Raw genomic sequence first — 19,068 nt, forward strand, 5'->3', positions numbered from 1 at the left:
TTGACCAAAGAGAATAGTAAAAATATTCCTTGGATGTTAATGTATTACTTTGCAAGTGACAATAGGATAATCACAGTTTTAGAGAATGGAAGGAACTCACTGAATTCGTTCTACACTAACTACTGGACCAATATATATCTATGTTCAGAGTTGTAAGAAAACAGTAAATCACAAAGCAAAATGAAATATGACCAAAACTGCAATGGATTTGACATACCCTATGTAATGAATACCATTAACCAATTATTTTACTCAGCTCACGAGATCCTTACAAATTAAGATGACATGTCCCATTGTCAAAGTAATATAAAGCAGATTAGTCAACCTCAAGAAAAGGAAAGTCTATAATCCTGTTAGTAGGAAGCACTTTGGAATTCAACAAATCATATGGGAATTTGATGTAACAGAAATCACCAGTGTTGTAAGCATGGAAAGAGAAGGTGCATGTTGACAGCTAAAACAAACTGACAGCTGGATAAAAGAACCTCTTACTCATTATATTTATCACAATTCCTTGAGCATCTTCATAGACCTTAGAAAAAAATACAGCTCTGTTCATATTTGCATATCTATTATTAGCAAATTATTATATTGGGGTATGATGGAAGTAGTGGAGGAATTCTTTGAATAATAGTAAAAAATACAACTAGAACCTGATGGACTTGAATTCTCATTTAAACCATGCAGCCAAAGTCTAATTGATCTAGTAAAATAAGAGGCAAGATAATTCAGTGTCAGCCCTCCCAGGTAAACCAGACAGGAAACACAACCAGATGAGCTACTTCTACTTTATTGTTGGACTACATTAACAGAATCTTGCAAGTCTGAAAGTACAAATGTCCCACTGTCCCTTTTTACTGCCTGCCAAGTTAGGGCAGATCCTTTCTAAGTTTCTCTGTCTGTTACTCAATTGCAGCTCCTTCCCCTTCTATCTGACAGGCAGTATCTCTTCCCCCATCTTCCAAGGTCATTCTCACATTCCAGGAGGGCGGAAGAATTTGCAGAAGACAAAGTCACTCAAATTTGCTCACAGTTGGACACTGGTCTTGTTGTAGGTCCAGGGGAAAAGAATCTTGTCCGGTTATCTGGAAACAGTTTCAACCTGTTGGGCTTGATAATTTGGAAAAGGTCCTTAGGACTGTGAGCTCAGCCACCTGCTTCTTAGATCGATGGTCCTCCTGGCTTGTGAAAGCAGCTTGGGAGGTGTTGTATGAGTGGGTTCTAGTGGTGGTAAATTATTCTTTGAGTGAGGGGGTTGTTCGATTACCTCTTAAGGAAGTCTTGGTTTGTCCCCTCCATAAGAAGCCACTGCTGGACCCTATTATTCTGGACAATGTTCGTCCAGTATCTAACCTCCCTTTTCCAGGAAAGGTGGTTGAGAAGGTGGTTGCACAGCAGCTTCAGAGGACCTTGAATGAAGCGGATTATCTGGATCTTTTTCAATCAGGATTTAGACCTGGGTATGGAATGGAAACGGCATTGGTCATGCTTTTAGATGATCTCTGGAGTGGGCAGGATGGGGGTTGTGCATCCGTCCTTGCCCTACTTGACCTCTCAGCGACTTTCAATACCATCGACCATGGTATCTTTCTGGATCAACTCCAAGGATTGGGGGTGGACGGCATAGTGTTGTGCTAGTCTGCTTTTCTCTGGGGTCGATTCCAGTTGGTGATTGGGGGGGCGGGGAGATCCCACCCTTAGCCCCTACTTTGTGTGGTGCTGCAGGGGTTGATACTCTCCCCACTCCTATTCAACATCTGAATGGGGCTGCTGGGTGAGCTTATCCATTGCCATGGGGTGACATGATACCAACTATATATCTCTACCCCAGGCAAATTAAGTGATGCTGTGGAAGTCTTATTCTGGTGCCTGAAGGCCGTGAGGGTCTGGGTGGGGAACAACAGGCTTCAGCTGAATCCTGGCAAGACTGAGTGGCTTTGGGTTTTGGGGCCTGCCAGTTCTAGCACTATGCCATCTTTGGCGCTGGATGGGGTTGCACTGCCCCAGACAGACCCTGTGCACAATCTGGGGATCCTCCTAGACTCACAACTCCTGCTCAAAGAACAGGTGGCGTTGTGGCTAGGAGGGCCTTTGCTCAACTTCGTATTGTGTGCCAGGTGCACCTATTCCTAGATCCAAGGGATCTTCTCGCGGTCACTCATGCCCTAGTCACCTCCTGGTTGGACTACTGTAATGCGCTCTACATTGGGCTGCCCTTGAAGTGTATCCGGAAGCTTCAGCTGGTACAGAATGCAGCAGTGTGGGTAGTTATGTGTGTTTCTAGAAGGGCATGTCATAGCTCTGGTCTGCAGGCTGCACTGATTACCAGTGTTTCCAGGTCCAATTCAAGGTTTTGACCTTTAAAGCCCTACATGGCATTGGACTGGGTCATTTGAGGGACCACCTCTCCCAGATCACATCTCATCCCACCAGATCCAGCAGAGAGGGCTTGTTGCGGGTCCCATTGACAAGGGAGCTACACTTGGCGGGTCCTAGGCAGTGGGCCTTTTCTGCTGTGGTGCAGGCTTTATGGAATATTCTCCCCCCCGCCCCGAGGTAAGGCTGGCTTCATCCCTCCTGACTTTCCAAAAGTCCCTCAAGACCTGGTTGTGACATCAGGCCTGGGGACCCCAGAAGACTGGTAAAATATTCAGATAGCTCCACCATTATTAACACCTGTTCGTCCAATATTTATTTTTTATTTTATGTTTTTATAGTTTTAAAGCTCTTAATAATATTAATAATTGTTTTGTAAATATTGTTTTTTTAGCTTTGTTGTATGCCAACTGAAGTCACTTGTTTGTGAGATGGGTGGCCATATAAATTTGACGAATAAATAGTCTTGCAACATATAAAATGGCATTTGGGGTAAGGTTAACTGAGGAGCTGCACTGCAGCTGTTTGTCCCTCTCCTACCTAATGATTACCTTCTAGACACTGATCATGTTTGCTAGCTGGTTACCAGTTATGAAAAATGGCAACCATAACAGCTGAAACTGACATGGACTTGACATAGGAGTAAGCCACCTTATCATATTGGGTCTTTAGTCCTGGATAACCTTTAATAAAATTAGGCCTAAAATATTCCAATCTAGCATTTATTTACAGGTCTAGGAAAAAAAATATATAAATGAAGAACTTCCTTGACCACAAAATATATCTCTTTTCAAAGAAGTATGGTACATCTTGTGAGTATTCTCTGAGCAAGTGAATCTGCTTCTTCAACAGAAATTTATAGAAAAATCTATTGCTAGAAGTTCCACATGGAACAAACTGGAATAGGGTAGAATTTTTTTTTTAACTTCTCCAAGAATTCTGTACTGGTGACTGACATACTATATGCATTTTAAGTATTTAAATAAATAATCCATCAATCAAGTTCCATCTTAAACTACTACCTGGAAACTAGCAAGAGAAAGGAGGCATACAGTAGCTCATTTGTAGAATATAACTTTCACAAGCAGAAGGTCTAAGATCAATCCATGGATCTCCAGATAAGGAAGGCAAAGATCCCCATCTGAAACTCTGGAGTACTATTACCAGTTCAACCCAGAAAGTATTGAGTTAGATGACAAGTACAAAGCAGCACTGTGTGTTTCAGGCTTTCCAGAAACCTTCACTGGTAATGTATCTTATTGTATCTACTATGTTGTTGTTGTTGTTTATTCGTTCAGTTGCTTCCCATTCTTCATGACTTCATAGACCAGCCCATGCCAGAGCTTCCTGGCGGTCAACACCACCCCCAGCTCCCCCAAGGTCGAATCCGTCACCTCTAGAATATCATCCATCCATCTTGCCCTTGGTCAGTCCCGCTTCCTTTTGCCTTCCACTTTCCCTAGCATCAGCATCTTCTCCAGGGTATCTACTATATCACATGATACATTAAATGGAATTTATATATATGATCTATGTCACATGATATATTAAATGGAATTCCTCATTAAGAGGATGAAAATCAAATACTGTTCAAAGTGTTATATATCCTCCTACTAAAATGTCTGAATAAAATAATTATTTACATGATTGCTCACTACTTCTATCAAGTGGATTGACAACGTAAAGCTTGTCTGTTCAGAACTAAAGCAATTTTACTCACATCTTCCAAGCCAATATTTAAGTATTTATTACAAATGGTTTAGGTTAAATGTATATGCAAATATAAATAGTGTATAGTAAATTTAAAAATGTGGTTCAGATTATATAAACTTTTTGGAGATGTTATTTTTTTAAAAGAAGTATGCAAATAATAGGTACGGTTATTGATTCTTGTGATTGCAATAGTATAGAAATCTAATAAATCAATAAAACAGCTTTTGGAGTGGGGAAGGGGAATATTTCAAACTGTAAGTCTGTGCTAATGCTATTTCTTTCAACAACAGTTCTCTAAGGTCTGAAGCAGAGATATATCTCAACACTCATAAATTACTTTTAACTGTAGATGCCTGAGAATGAACACAATTCGGCATGCATCTGCTATGGTACCTTAGCTCACACCATTTCTTCTTATTATTAGAAAGGTCATAAGCCAGAGTAGCGAGTAGCGTATGTGTGCTTGCTATTTCACCCACTGCAAAGGTTGCACAGAATTCTGGATTATAGTCATTATTATAAGCCTGAAAATGGATAGATTATAGCTATAATTGAAACTGATCTACAGAATGGGTACCAATATAAATCATAAAGGGGGGAGGGGGAGACACAAAGGCATAACAGATGGCCGTCCTCTCCTCCATCCATAGCTACTGGAGATGACAAGCTGGTAATTTTTACTGGGTGGTTTAGCTCATTAAAAATGACAAAGGGGGATTTGTGACATTTGCAATGTACAGAAAAAAAGCAGTATTTGTTCTTTGTGATGGAATATTTTTTAAAACATGCCATAAGCATGGGATAGTACCTACACTGATACCGTAGTTATTATCTATGGGGCAACTCATCAATTGTTGACTAATTTCCTTATGAACTAGAAGCACACTGCCACGATTATATCCCCTTTTATTAAATTCTATAATTTATAAGACAATCTAAGACACATTGTCATGCTGCGTTTAAAAGAGAGACTCCAAGTGAAAGGCATGTGCTTGAAAGGGGTTTTAATATTCTACACTTCCAAGAGATACCAATGTAGGACCAGAACACCACTTCTTTTGCCTATCAATTTATAATAATTTACTAGCCCCTTTCCTTTCTTACACTAATAAACAGGACCCATATAACCCTAATTCAAGTGAATGCATAGAGCTAAATGTTGCATTTTGGTAATCCCTTCCCCTCTTGTTAATGTGTGATTTTAAATAAAGACAACCCATTTCATAGCCACAAAAACTGCAACTAAAAAAATGACTGAGATTAAAAAAGAAGGCAGATGCAAATTCAAAAACACAGCACCATAAAAGAGTTCAAAGATGTTTTTGAATGGTTTAAAGATACCATACCTAAAGGGACGGGATCTGGGTTCACCGGACTCTGCTGTCTGGAATGATTGCTACCATTGCCTTTTTTTAAGTCCTCTGCATCACTGTACCGCCGTATCCAGTAATTAAGTTCCTCCCGGTCAGCTTCTTGACATCGCCGTAGCACAGTGAGAGATCGCCTTGTTTTTTCTACCATGTCCATGATGCAGTTTAAGAGCTATATGTCAGAAGGGGAAAGTGAACGATAAAGCTTTGCTGGAAGTATATTTCAGTATAACGTTTGTTGGAAGTATATTCTGCCCATAAGGCCCAGCTTCAATAGGGCAGGGTCGCACTTTAGTGGTCTTCAGCATGAAGGCGCCAAAAGGGCTCCCACCATCCACTATGGTCATGTTTTGCCAATATGACATGCTACTTGAGTTTCCTGCCACTGACTAGCACACAAACAGGCTATGTTTTCTACATGGACTGTGGTGCTGTGGAATGAGAACTAAGCTGGCTCTCAGCACCACTCTGGGTGGCTGCCATGTTTGATTATCTAGAAGACAATATCCAACCTGACATTAACAAAGCAGCACGATGGATTTCAACCAATTTAACATGGTGGTCAGCCAGCAAGAGCATGTCCAAATGCTAGTCCAGGTCTGTTCCTGTTCAGAAGGGCCACTAGCAATATTTACTGGGGTTGGGGGGAAGAGAGGTAACACAAGTGGCTACTGCTGCTCTTGCAGCAGCAAATTGTAGCAGAGCTGCATCTGTTATAGCATCTACTACATGGGGCTCCATGGTGGTTGGCCAGGAGTTCCAACCTTTTCTGTACTGGTGGCAATGTCTGAAATTTTGAGAACATGTAACAGACACACTCATATAAAGGCAGTGATGAAGGACCAGAACTGTCACCACACAGCTGTTTACTGCCATATGCTCCGAATCCCCCTTCCTCCCAGTGCTGCTTAGAGCTCTGTTTCCTATTTTCTTTTTTTCTAATCAAGTATGCACAGGAAATAAAGCGCTTGCCTGTAGACACCCAGCTTTTTTATTTTTTAAGAATACGTATGGGGCCTATATCTTATATATAAAGAGCTGGTGCTCTGCTTTAAGTATGCTAGTTACCCATTTATTTTTAAATAAGATAATAGAGTCTGGACTGAAGAAGCTGCTTGGACAAGCAGCGAAACGTTTCTACCTAAAAGAAATTCAGTTGCCATGACTCAACCTACAAACAATTTACATGGTTATACCCCCATCTGCTACACACTTTTGCTTTCATGGTGATCCTGTGAAATCTGCTGGGCTCATTTGATCATGGGCTGGCTCAAGGTAATAGTTTCATGAATAAGGGACAATTTGAGTCCGGTTATTTCAGGTCCAGTTGGACATCCTAATTAGTGCCCCAGGAACTGGCAATGCAACATGCATGGAACTATAGCATTCACCTGATCTCCAAGCAGAGCTCATTCCAAATAGCATAAATAATAATAATTTAAAAAATATATTGTCATCAACTTTCCAAATCTTGCAAAATTTCAGTGATATCTCATGTGAGGATGGCAAGCATCATAGGAATTCACTTTAGTGAGTTCAAAACAGAAGACATTCAAACTGGCACTTTCCTACTTATAGTCATCATTAACTATGTATGTCAGTTCACACATAATAATGAATCCAGTTTCTTAATCTCATGGTTTTTGCTTGCCTCTGTGATAATATAACAGATGAGGAACACTCTACAAGCATGTATAGGTCAGGCTGTAAATTTCATAATCTATGAACAAAGCATTTTTCACTAATTTTAAACTTAAAAGTTGTATATGCTACTAAACAGAAATATAGAATATACTGTATGTCACATTCCTTACATGGTCAAGGTGTTTCCATTCTTCGGCCCATTCTCTATCTGTTAGCCTATGATCAATCATTTCTTCTTGACGTGTCCCATGCAACCCTGTCAGAAATAGTGTAAAGTATTAAATATTAATAACATGAAGGAGTAATCTAATAATATCTTCATCTTCTGCCTATGGCTATAAATTACATGCATTCATGGTATTGCTTGATTAGGGCCATTGCACGGTATTTTCATGGAATATTTTGAGAGTCAAGTAAATCAACAGAATTAAAGATAGGACAGAAGATCATAGGACCTGAGGTGTAAAAATGCTTACAATTAGCAATAAGATTTTCAGAGAAGTAGAAAAAAAAAATCAAGGATCCCCTGCTAATTCCCTGACAGGGCAGAGGAACTTCATTAAACATAAAGGCAAGCTGGCATACCTCCTGATCTAACCTACATTCAGAAAGAAATAGGGAAGAGTGAGGATAGGAAGAATTATTTTGGTTAATGGATTTGAGGTTTCTTTTTTTCTTTACCTGCTCAAAGCAGCTTACACGTTTAATGTAATACATCCCATGAAGACAAACCAAAATAATTCACTGGTAAGTATATAGATTTCCTCTGATCCATGACAGCATCATTACAAACCAATGAAGGAAAAAAAAAACACAAAATGAAGACAAAGACCTCTTGGCTTCTATAGGCAAAGTATGCCATTGCCTGGGGACTATAGTAGAAAGGGCCCTGCTCCTGGCTAACACCATTCTGATCTAATGTAGTGAGAACTCACAGGCTAAAGCTTCATTGTTCACTCAATAACCAGCACACTGACTGATATAGGGAAAACTTGTATTGTCATGTAGGTCCCATGCTTGACTGCATGAGCTAAATATTAGAAGAAGAAGCAATGCAATTCATAGATGGATGTCAGGCAGGCATTGGGATAGAAATAATAACTGAAGTGTGGTATGCATTGAAACCAAATCCACAGTTGAGGAAGCAGTTTGCTTACCCATAGGTCTGTTTCTGTCCCTGAGGTCCCTGTGGTTGGGGTGTCTGTATGAGTCCCTGTAGTGGTGGGCAATGGCCATATCATCCAAACGGTAATGCTGAGGTGGAGGCGGAGTGGGGTGAGGCAGACCATTGGGCTGGTAAGACAAGCTGTTATTTGGACTGTACCGCTGGCCTGGGCTAATAGTGCACGGCCGCTTGCTTGGATGCTCTGAGTGCAAAGGCTCTCTGTCAAAGCCATTTTCTTTGGTTCTAAAAAAGAAAAAGTACAAATACATTTGGTTAAGAGTTTTTCCAAACCACAAGAAAATGCTGTACAACTTTTATAATTCTGCCTTCCATAATACCATCAAAGTAATAGGGAGCAGTTGTCCCAACATATCTGGAAGATGTCAGATTGGGGAAAACAGTGGATTATTTACCGCGGATACTTATTTCATATTCAACTGAAATAAGTATTCATTTCAGGTTGAGTGCCCTGTGGGAAGAAAGGTAAATATAAAATGTATAAATGAATAAATGAATGAATGGTTTTTGCAATAAACACAGCTCATACAGTGGTAGCAGTCCTCTCTTCCTATATTTATTTATTTATTTATTTTATCACTGCCCATCTCCCCCACAAGGAGGGACCCTGGGCGGTTCACAATAAAGACAATTTAAAATTCAATAAAAATCATAAATACCAATAATCAATAAATATATAAAATATAGTCAAATCCAAGTAACAGCAGATCTAATTCAGCCCATAAGGCAGTAAGGCCTGTCCCAGGCAGGACTAGGGAACCAGCCAGCCCCAAGAATGGCTATTCCTCTCCCCCATCCAAGCATGGTGGCAAAACCAGGTCTTCATTTTTTTCTGAAGTCCAGGAGAGAGGGGGCTAACTTCACTTCTGGGGGAAGAATGTCCCAAAGGCAGGAGCTGTTGCAGAGAAGGCCCGGCTCCTGGACCCTGCCAGATGGAATTCTCTTACAGATGGGGTCTGTAGCATGTCTTCTCTGCATGACCGGGTGGGACGGGTTGATGAAACGGGGATGAGACAGTCCCACAGGTAACCTGGACCCATACCATATAGGGCTTTAAAGGTGATAACCAATTGGACCCGGAGGCAGACTGGCACCCAGTGCAGCTTGTGGAGCAAAGGTGTTATATGTGCTGATCTTGAAGCACCTAAAATCGCCCATGCGGCCTCATTCTGTACCAGTTGAAGCTTCCGGATACTCTTCAAGGGTAGCCCCATGTAGAGCGCACTATAATAGTCTATATGGGAGATGACCAGGGCATGAGTGACCATTTGAAGGGCCTCTCGCTCCAGGAAAGAGTGTAACTGGCGCACAACACCAAGTTGCGCAAAGGCCCTTCTGGCCACGACTGCCACCTGCTCTTCGAGCACGAGTTGTGAGTCCAAGAGGACCCCAGGTTATGCACCGGGTCTATCTGGGGCAGTGCGACCCCATCCAGAACTAAAGATGGCAAATTCCTGGGAACCGAGGGGCCATTAACCCACAGCCACTCTGTCTTACCAGGGTTAACATCTCAAACAGAAGTCACAAAGGACACCTTCTCTGTGTTACTGGCCTGGTCCATACACTCTTTTAATATGCTAAGCTGATATTACAGACAGCTTATTTGGCTTAGGATGGCTCTGCATTTCGTAGAAAAAAAAAAGACTCAGTGTGGGAAAATAAGAAAGCGAGAAAGAAACTTACAGTTGCAATGCCTTGATTCTCTCTGGTATAAGAAGGAAGAAGTGGGAAATGCAACTGGGCTTTCAAGATTCTGTTATTACAACCTTTGTCAACAGCATCCTAATGTGTCTGTTTCCTGACCTGGCCCACCTTGGAAGGCTGACAACATGACACAAGTGGAAGTATGAGAGAAGCACACAGTAGAAAGGACCCGCAAGATGTTGTCCATCAAGATGAGCAGATATGCCTTAAGTTTATTGGGTACCTTTACAGATAATTAGTGCAGTATAGCATTATGACACATTCTTGGACAGTCCACGTATTAGCTGACTAGACCCGGTCTGCCTATTGTGTACCTTCAGAAGCAGCAGGCACATGTGCCAATTATATGCTTTACTCTGCAATCCAGGGTGATGCTAGGCTACAAACTTAAGGTCCCATCACCCAGGTCTCACAGAGACCACCACATCCTGAATTGCAGGCAGTATAATGTATGCTTCCCTGACATGGAACTGGACTTATGTGCCAAACACCAACCCCCAAAATTGTGAAATATTGTTCTAAGTATGCATAAGCAAATGCCATTAGAAGCATATAAATGGAAGGACAATTAATAGTATGCATTAACAACAGCCAAAGAGGAAGGTGTGGGTGGGGAACTCTGCTACCTAACTGACTTGGCACACACAGAAGTCTTGTATTTAAAGGGCAGAAGTGGTCCCACAGGGACCACCTACTCAAATGGGGACTTCTGCTTCTACCTACTGGGTCACTGTTGTAGTAGACTGGTCTTCCTTATTGGAGATGGCACATAGAAGTTTACCCCCAGTTAGTCAGGGAGGGGACTTGCCTTGTTTAACAAAAATAAAACAAGAATAAAGTACAGTATTCTTTCAAATAAAAGTTTTAAATTAGAAATACAGTATATACTTTTAAAACATTAATCATGTGTTCTTTGAATTCAGTCACTAATTAAATGCATTGCCCAAACATGTATGGTTGGAGATGGAGGAGAAGGCAGATACACATAGGCTTGGCTTGATAATGCTCCATGGGAACACCATTCCTGCTGTGTTCTGCTTTAGGGAGAGGCTGTAGCTACATGGCCTTGCTCTGAAAGGCCAAAGGGGCACTCAGTATACTACATGCTTTCTTCAGGATGTCAGGGCCAAGCTCCTTACCCATGTAAGAGAAGCCGTGTAGAGTTTCTGGTCATACCACATATTTCATTATCCAGTAAAGGCCAGTCAAAATCATAATATAACCATTTTAATGTAAGAACTTGGCAAATCAGTAAAGTCTGTTTATTTATAGTGTACATCACAAGAACCAAAACTTTGCATATTCCTATGTTTACAATTCAAATATTTTACAGATGCATTTTAGAAGCTCCACACTCAAAGACCACTCTTAAATATCTGTTTGTATAGTAGCAATTAAAGCAGAGGTTGAAATGAATACACTTTCTCCTCAGTATGGATGGACAGACAAAGCAAAAGTACAGAGTTGAAAGAAAAGTGTCATAACATGTTTACATAGCTGTACTTTTAAGATGATCATGCTGGTTTTCCAAATTGGATCCTTTCAAACAAAATGACTGCTGAGAACCTACTGCAAATGCATATGTAGCTATGCTAAATTGACAACTTTCTGTACTTTTATTGCATGAGATCGCTATTATACAGAAAATGATGGACCTTTCTTCCTTGATAAGCCTATCAATGGTAATAGAAATGTTAAAAAAAGAACATTTATCTCCTTAGGAAGAAGATAATATCTTAGTTTTATGACAGAGATATCAAATGTTAAAACTGTGTGTTTTATTGAACTGATTTGGACTGGTGGAGCAACTGACCGAAAAACTGGCATTGGTTTACAAAGCTGCAATGCAAGTATTTTTGACAAGAGGTTACAAGTGGGGAAACATATCTGGATCTGAACATTTATGTGAACATTTTGGGCTGTGTATTCCTATTTCAATTTAAACTGGTTCAGTAAAATAACAGAATCATGAAGTTGGAAGTTGGTCATCTATTCCAAAGCCCTGCTTGATGCAGGATATGCTAAAGCATTTCAGACAGATGATTATTTAGCCTCTGTTTGAAGACCGCCAGTGAAGGAAACGTACCACTTCATTAGGCAATCCATTCAATTGGTTGACTGCTATTACCAACATAAAATTCTTCCTAATATCTAGCCAGAATCTACTTCCCTGCATTTCCATGTATTGATTCTGGTCCTGTTTTCTGGGATAATAGAGAACACGTAATAAGACATGTTCCCTCTTTATATGATAACCCTTTAGATAACTCAAACCCAAATGTACTCAGGATTTGATTTCTAGTCCCCTCCCATTTTGGTAGCTCTCCTCTGAATTTGCCCAGTTTGTTGATGTCATAAACTATGATGCCCAGAACCAAACACAGTAATCCAAGTGGGGCCCTAACCAAAACAGAGTGGACTGCTTCCCATGATCTGGACTCTATGCTTCTATTAATACATCCTAAAATAGCATTTGCTTTTTTAGCAGCTGCATCACAATTGGTTTACAACACTTAGCTCCTTTTCCCATTTGTTACTGCCAATCCAGGTCTTCCCCATCCTATACAATACTTATCGCTTACCCACCCACCCCCAGTAGTTTATACTGTATTTTTCTGTTAAATTTCACCCTATTGATTGTGGCCCACTGTTCAGACCTGCACTGATCTTTTTAAATCTTCTCTCTTCCATCTAAAGTATTAGCCGTTCCTCCTAGTTTTGTGTCACCTACAAATTTGCTACATATCCTCTCAACCCCTTCATCCAGGTCATTAAGAAAAATTTTGAACAGCAACAGGGCCCAGAACAGAACCCGGCAATATTCCAGTTGTATTTCTCTCAATCTGATCTTGAGAGTACCCTTTATGAATACTCTCTGGGTATGGCCATTCAGCCAACTATAAATCAATTTAATTACTGTATCATCTAGCCCATATTCCTCCATGATGTAATGAGAATCTTTGTGGAATGCTTTGCTGAAGTCAAGGTTCACTGTGTCTATGGCATTTCTTCAATTTATTCAGCTGGTAACTGTTTAAAAAGGAGAAAGGAATGGTCTGGCGTGATTTGGGGGTAAACCAATGGTGGCTCTTGAGAAGTGTTTTAATTAAGTTCACAAATACACTGTTCAATAATATGCTGAAAGACCTTGCCAGTATAGACATCAAGCTGACAAGTCTGAAGTTGTCCAGGTCCTCCTCCTTCCCTTTTTAAAGGTAAGGGTAACATTGCTTTTCCCCAGTCTTCTGGGACCTCGCCAGTTCTCCAAGAATTCTCAAAGATGGCAATTAGTGTTTCTAATCACCTTTGCTAATTTCTTTGGTACCCTAGAATGTAATTCATCTCTTCCTAGAGTCTTGCATTTATTTAAGTATATAACTTAATTTAAAATGTTATGTAATTCTTTATTCATCTATCCTGAGCTGGAGTTCCCTTCTTCTATTAGTGGCACAATGATCACCAGCCAGGGCTGTTTTTTTTCTGAGAGATGATGGATATAAATATGAATTAAGATATTTTGCTTTCTTTTTTCATGGTCTTCCCCCATATGTCGACTGTATTTTACATTATGTTGGGTATTGTTTTACATATACTATTATGTTTTTAATTTTGTGATGCCAACCACAGTCATTTGAAGTTGGGTGGCCAATAAATAAATAAGGGGGGGCACCTTATTATTAATTATATTCCTGGGGGAGGGGATAACTCATTATTAGTTGCATTCCCAAGCTTAGGTGTGCCTATTATGGATGAGATCAGTTCTTAATCCTTTTACCTGTTCAGACATCAGAGACTGAACCTAGGACTGTCTGCAAACAGTACAAGCATTCTACCACAAAGTCCTACAGATTCCAGGGCGCATGCTAGTTGAAGATCAAAAGCCAGATTTGCACAATTTTCATTACAAAGTACAAAAATATAAAATTGCATGGGGAAAAGAGGATAATAGCTACTGGCTGGACTTTGAGATGGGTGAGGAAAAGGATGAGAGAGAAAAAAATCCCCTTCACAAGTCTGCTGCAACTGCTGTTCACTACGACAAAATGAGTAGAACATAAGTGTCATTCATGAGATTGGAGATTATATAAAAGAGAATGTTGAACTGTGGTCCACAATGCCAAAGAAACTGCTCCAGTGTATTAATTTCTAACTAAGAAATTAAGTCTGAAGATAGTTCACCTTAGCTACATTGGAAAAGCCAATGCAGTATAATCTAGCTCCAAAAACTCAAAACCAAAATAATCCCTCCTAATCAGACCTAGAGAGGTCCGGGTCTCCTTCAGTATAAAAGCATATGGCATTTATTAAAACAAAGATATATAAATGAATACAGATTTTTAAAAATGCACAAATAATGGGCTCTTCTTTCCTGAAAACATACAAATTTTCTGTACAGAAGTCTAAAAAAGAATTGTATGTATATATATAGAGAGACAGATATACAGGCACACATACAGATATTTCTCACTTGGTTTCTAATATACCAATGCAAAATTATTAAAAATGTGTTGTCTCCTCAGGTGTCATTCTCTTCTCTCGTTCAGTGACTGATGGCTTCCAGTGTTATTACAGAAACAGATTGATCTTTTTAATGAGCTCGTTTAATAGACTCCAAAATCTCACCGTGGCTGCTCATCCATGTCAGACCATATGCACCAAGAAAACATTCACCAAGAGCTCTGCTGTCAGGCTGTTCCATAAAAGTTTGCGTACAGCAGAACTGGGCATATAGATAAACAGCAAGAGACAGAAAATGAATATGCAAACAAGATGCTGAAAGTGCAAAAAAAGAAAAAAAAAGAAAAGAGAAGTGGGAGTTGTATATATTTCTCAAGCAATCCTGAATCAATTTAGGTAAGAGGGAGCTTAGACCAAAGTTCAAACAAGAAATGCTGCATTTCTTTTCTATCTTCACTGAACGGGTGGCATGTAATGGGGCAAATACCAAGGAAATGTGGATGGAGATAACTATTAGTTATAATTTTCTTTCCTGACAATCTACTAAACATGGATCCACATTAAAATAGTTTGCACTTATAATGTATTAAACTGCCAAAAAACAAAACAAAGCAAAACCAAATCTAGACCCAGCCAAAAGAGGTACAGAAAGTTTAATTAAATGCATTCCTTAAAATGCGCTTAAACTGCTTTCAAAAGAGCAGCATTCTTGAAGGCAAGTACCTGTTAAAAGCTTGCTTCAGGATGCCAAATTTACCTCTAGTCATGAGGCAATCATAGTATGGCTCTATGCAAAACCCTTAACATAGGACAAACTGCTCTCCAAAATAGCCTGGAACAAGAACCATAGCACATAAAACAAAATTTCAGCAATTTCAAGAAGATAATATGTTGCAGATATTTTTATTTTTGGTACCCATTCTAATTTTTTGATTCTTCTCTATTTGACCATACAGCCAAGATATGGAAGGCATGTGTCCTGCTAATGATGGTGACTGTATCAAGCTCTAAGTTTATTATCTGTGCATTCTTCTCCTTGGAGAATGTAAAAATAGACTTTTCTCTAGTGTCTATTTTGTGCCATCTGAAATCCTTTACTATCTACTTTATGTCCAGCATATTGTGAGAAAAGTGATTTCAAATCTACAAAAGTCTGCTTGTGCAAACCACCATGTTAGAATTTTCAGCAGCTTTTTTCAAAACCTACAATACACTGCAGTTGATTATATGCTTTTTTATAAGCTATTCCTTTGGTTTATTAAAACATTTCTGGTGGTTTGGAGACCTGAAAGAAATAGCAGTGCATTTACATGCAGCTTATTCTTAACAAATCTGTCTTCCCGTGACATCCAAATGCAGTCACTGTAGTTGAAGTTACAGTGGTTCCATGTTTGTTAAAATGAGTCTGTGAGATTCACAAAGAAATACTCTCATTGCAGAACAGAAGGTGAATGAGCATAAAAAATGAAATCAAAATTTGTATTGGCTGCCAATGAAATGAAAAGCAAATTGAAAAAAAGAGTTGAACATGTCGCACCATGGGGTAGGTTTAACATTGTCACTGAAAAGTCGTTAACCATTTTGACACCAGAGTTACAGCTTCCTCTGTACAAAACCTTATGAGGATGGTCTGATATGGTTACTGGTCTGGATCCTCGAACTTCAACATAGCCTTGAATGTTTGGACTTCCACAAAATTATCTTCTGTAGTATGTCTGGGGTATAAATATCGTTGCTTCTTTGGCTATGATACAATCTATGATTCTAGACCCAGTTGAATGAAAACGTTGCCTGCTTCTTTTATTAATTATTTTAATCTCAATGTGCACCAATGTCCCATTAGCATCTCTTCCTGACTATATAAATGATTGCTGAAATGTCTATTATTTATCTGGACCACCTGTAATTACTATGTTGTCTAAATAAAATCAATTGCCCTTCTAGCTACTTCAGTGAGCTTGTGCCAACTCATTCTCACATATCTTGGCTTCCTGTTATACACAAAAGGAATCAAATTAATGAAGCACCAACACTGAATAGTGTTTTAAAATAAAGATGTACAGAAAGCTACAGTCAACAAAAATAAACAAGAAACTAGTGACAAACTATTTGGCCTAAAAACCAGAGAAATTAGAACCATTAGGGAAACCAAGGGGTTTTTTACCTACAGTTGGCCTGAGAGATACAGCTTTTAAAACATTCTTATGGCATGATCTAGTCCAGTGGTCTCAAACTCAGATTCTCATGCTATTTAGAGTTTGAGTGGCTTTTCAGACATTGCATGAATCAAAAGTGAAGAATATTATAGTATGCCATTAAGCATATATTTATAAATAACAATGATTCAAGGCATCTACAGGACTCCCCTGCTCCAACCTATGCTGATCTATCTGAGGTGATCCTCCTGGGAAAATTGCTAGTGGTTCCCCATTTTTATGAGATGAGAGAGGTGAAGCCAGATAAAAATGTTTTTTAGTTATTCTACCTATTTTATGGAACAGCCTCCACTAGAAGTTGGATCCACACCCATGATTGTGACATTCAGGAGCAACTGAACTCTTTCACGGGGCCTTTGAGAACTGAGTAGATTTAAACTTTTATATTGTACAGCATATTTATATTGCATTATTATTATTATTATTATTATTATTATTATTATTATTATTGATTTTCTTAGTATGCTCTACATTCTATATTGGTTTTGTTCAGGTTACCATGGCATTGTATTACTCTGTATGTTTTGCACTATTGTAAGCCACTGGAGGTCTAGAATGATTTAGAAGCACACAAATCTAATAATCAGTTAATCAATCAAACTAACACATAAAACTTTACTGTAATACAGAGCTACTTGCAACACAAAATAATTTCACTTTGGCAACATAAATGACAGCTGCCCACAACCTGCTTTTCTTTTTCTTCTCTCTCCTTGAGTAGATAGATATTCCCTCCCTCCCTTCATCTAGCAGAGAGTTCTTGCCTTCTCATTGTCTTTCCCACACCTGCCCAGCAAAGAGCCTTTGGGGCATGGAGGCCAGAGCATCCTTCCTTTTTGACTAGTTCCTCCTCCTCTCTTTCAGGCAGCTCAAGCCTCCTACCCTATCTTCTCTAGCCAAGTCTTGATTCCCTACTGCCCTGCTCAAAAAGTGTGACACTGCTCCAGAAGCGCTACCTGCCATGGAACGGAGAAGCAGGTGAGAATTTCTGAAGGGCAGCACAGTGCAGCCACACCAACCAGGCCTTACTGTTGCCAGGAGACATGCTGGGGAGAACCAAAGAAGCCACCAGGCCATCTCTTCCTGGAGTGCTATCTGTGGTCCAGCCAACAGGTGGTCATTCAATATATTTTATACGAGGCTGCAACTCTGAGAGCCTTGATTTAGTTTATTTCATATACAAGATTTGGTATTTCAATATGTTCAGCAGATTTATCCAAATGAGTCATATACAATCATCATGTGCAGGCCAATATGGAATCAAGTATAGAAATCTTACTAATAAATAATCACTCTGAGGCATTTTGACAAAAGGCAATTCTGTACACCTTCCCCACATTCTGGGTAGTTCAAGTTGCATATGCTCTGATGGACTGAATAGCAACATTGGAAGTAAAGAAACAGAACTCTTTTGAGAGTATGCACATTCTCCACATGTGAACACTTGTGAACACTTGTGTTCACTGCGAACTGGATCATGCCCATTGTGTTTACATAAGTTGCAAAATAAAATATAATCTACAGTTGGATTCAGTAACGATCCTCCACATCATTGTTAAAGTATCTCCAATGTATAAACTGTGGGGTAATAATGACACCTGTGCCATAACAGTAAACCCCTCTGTAATCTATAAAAATGGCTAAATCAAAATCCTCCTCCCTTTGTGCAACAAATTTTTCCATCCACCTTTGTGTAATAAAATGGTGTCACAGATCCTCATTTTCTCATTACAGATCCTCTTTAAATATTTTAAAACAGCAGTCAAAGTGACTCAATGCTTTGAAATCTCTCCTGCCTTTTAAGGGCTACATTTTCTGACTGTAGCTTTTTTACCATATGCCAGTGTTTTGCTATGCCAAAGCTAAAGTAACACACTCCATTCACATTCATCCATCATTATACTCTGCATATGCTCAGTCACCCATCCTTACACACATAAACACACACAAAGATGTTGCACACCTGGACAACTTGGCATGAAAAAGCCAAAGGGAGGCTTTTTGCTGTATGATGGGGATTTATGCATTTGTGCAGAGAGAAGGCATACTGTCTAGAGAAAATAGACAAAATGAATGTTGCAAAGGCATTTTACTGAGCCTGAAAGAAATGCTCACAGAGGCTTACCTGTCTGGAGTTCGCCTCTTCCCGTTTTCGTTCACATCGAGAAGCAGCTCTGAGGAGTCAACAGGTGAGGTGGTGCTGGCATCCAGAAGCAGCTGCTCATGCTGAGCGAGGTACTGGGCGGGATTCTGCTTGGCCAGCCTTGCACAATGCAGGAGCTCCCGCTGTAGCAGGGGCAGATTGGCCTGGAAGATCAGAGAAGGAGCAACACGAAATACAATGGTTAGCAATTAGCCTTGTTACAAATATATAGATACAAAAGTGGAATGTAAGCCAGTTTTT

At 39.7% G+C, this 19,068-nt stretch overlaps 1 protein-coding gene across 2 annotated transcripts in view; it reads right to left on the reverse strand.

Moving 5' to 3' along the window:
- The window catches only part of RUNX1T1 (RUNX1 partner transcriptional co-repressor 1), a 160,238-nt gene that overhangs the window by 36,909 nt on the left and 104,261 nt on the right, over positions 1–19,068 (reverse strand). For both annotated transcript variants that reach the window (XM_063299473.1, XM_063299474.1), the window contains 4 exons: positions 18,790–18,971; positions 8,261–8,511; positions 7,274–7,359; positions 5,436–5,631 (listed from right to left, as the gene is read on the reverse strand). In XM_063299473.1, the coding sequence (XP_063155543.1) occupies positions 5,436–5,631; positions 7,274–7,359; positions 8,261–8,511; positions 18,790–18,971 (715 nt within the window). The remainder of the gene's footprint in view (positions 1–5,435; positions 5,632–7,273; positions 7,360–8,260; positions 8,512–18,789; positions 18,972–19,068) is intronic.

The sequence above is a fragment of the Candoia aspera genome, chromosome 3 (assembly GCF_035149785.1).
Source record: "Candoia aspera isolate rCanAsp1 chromosome 3, rCanAsp1.hap2, whole genome shotgun sequence".
NCBI lineage: Eukaryota > Metazoa > Chordata > Lepidosauria > Squamata > Boidae > Candoia > Candoia aspera.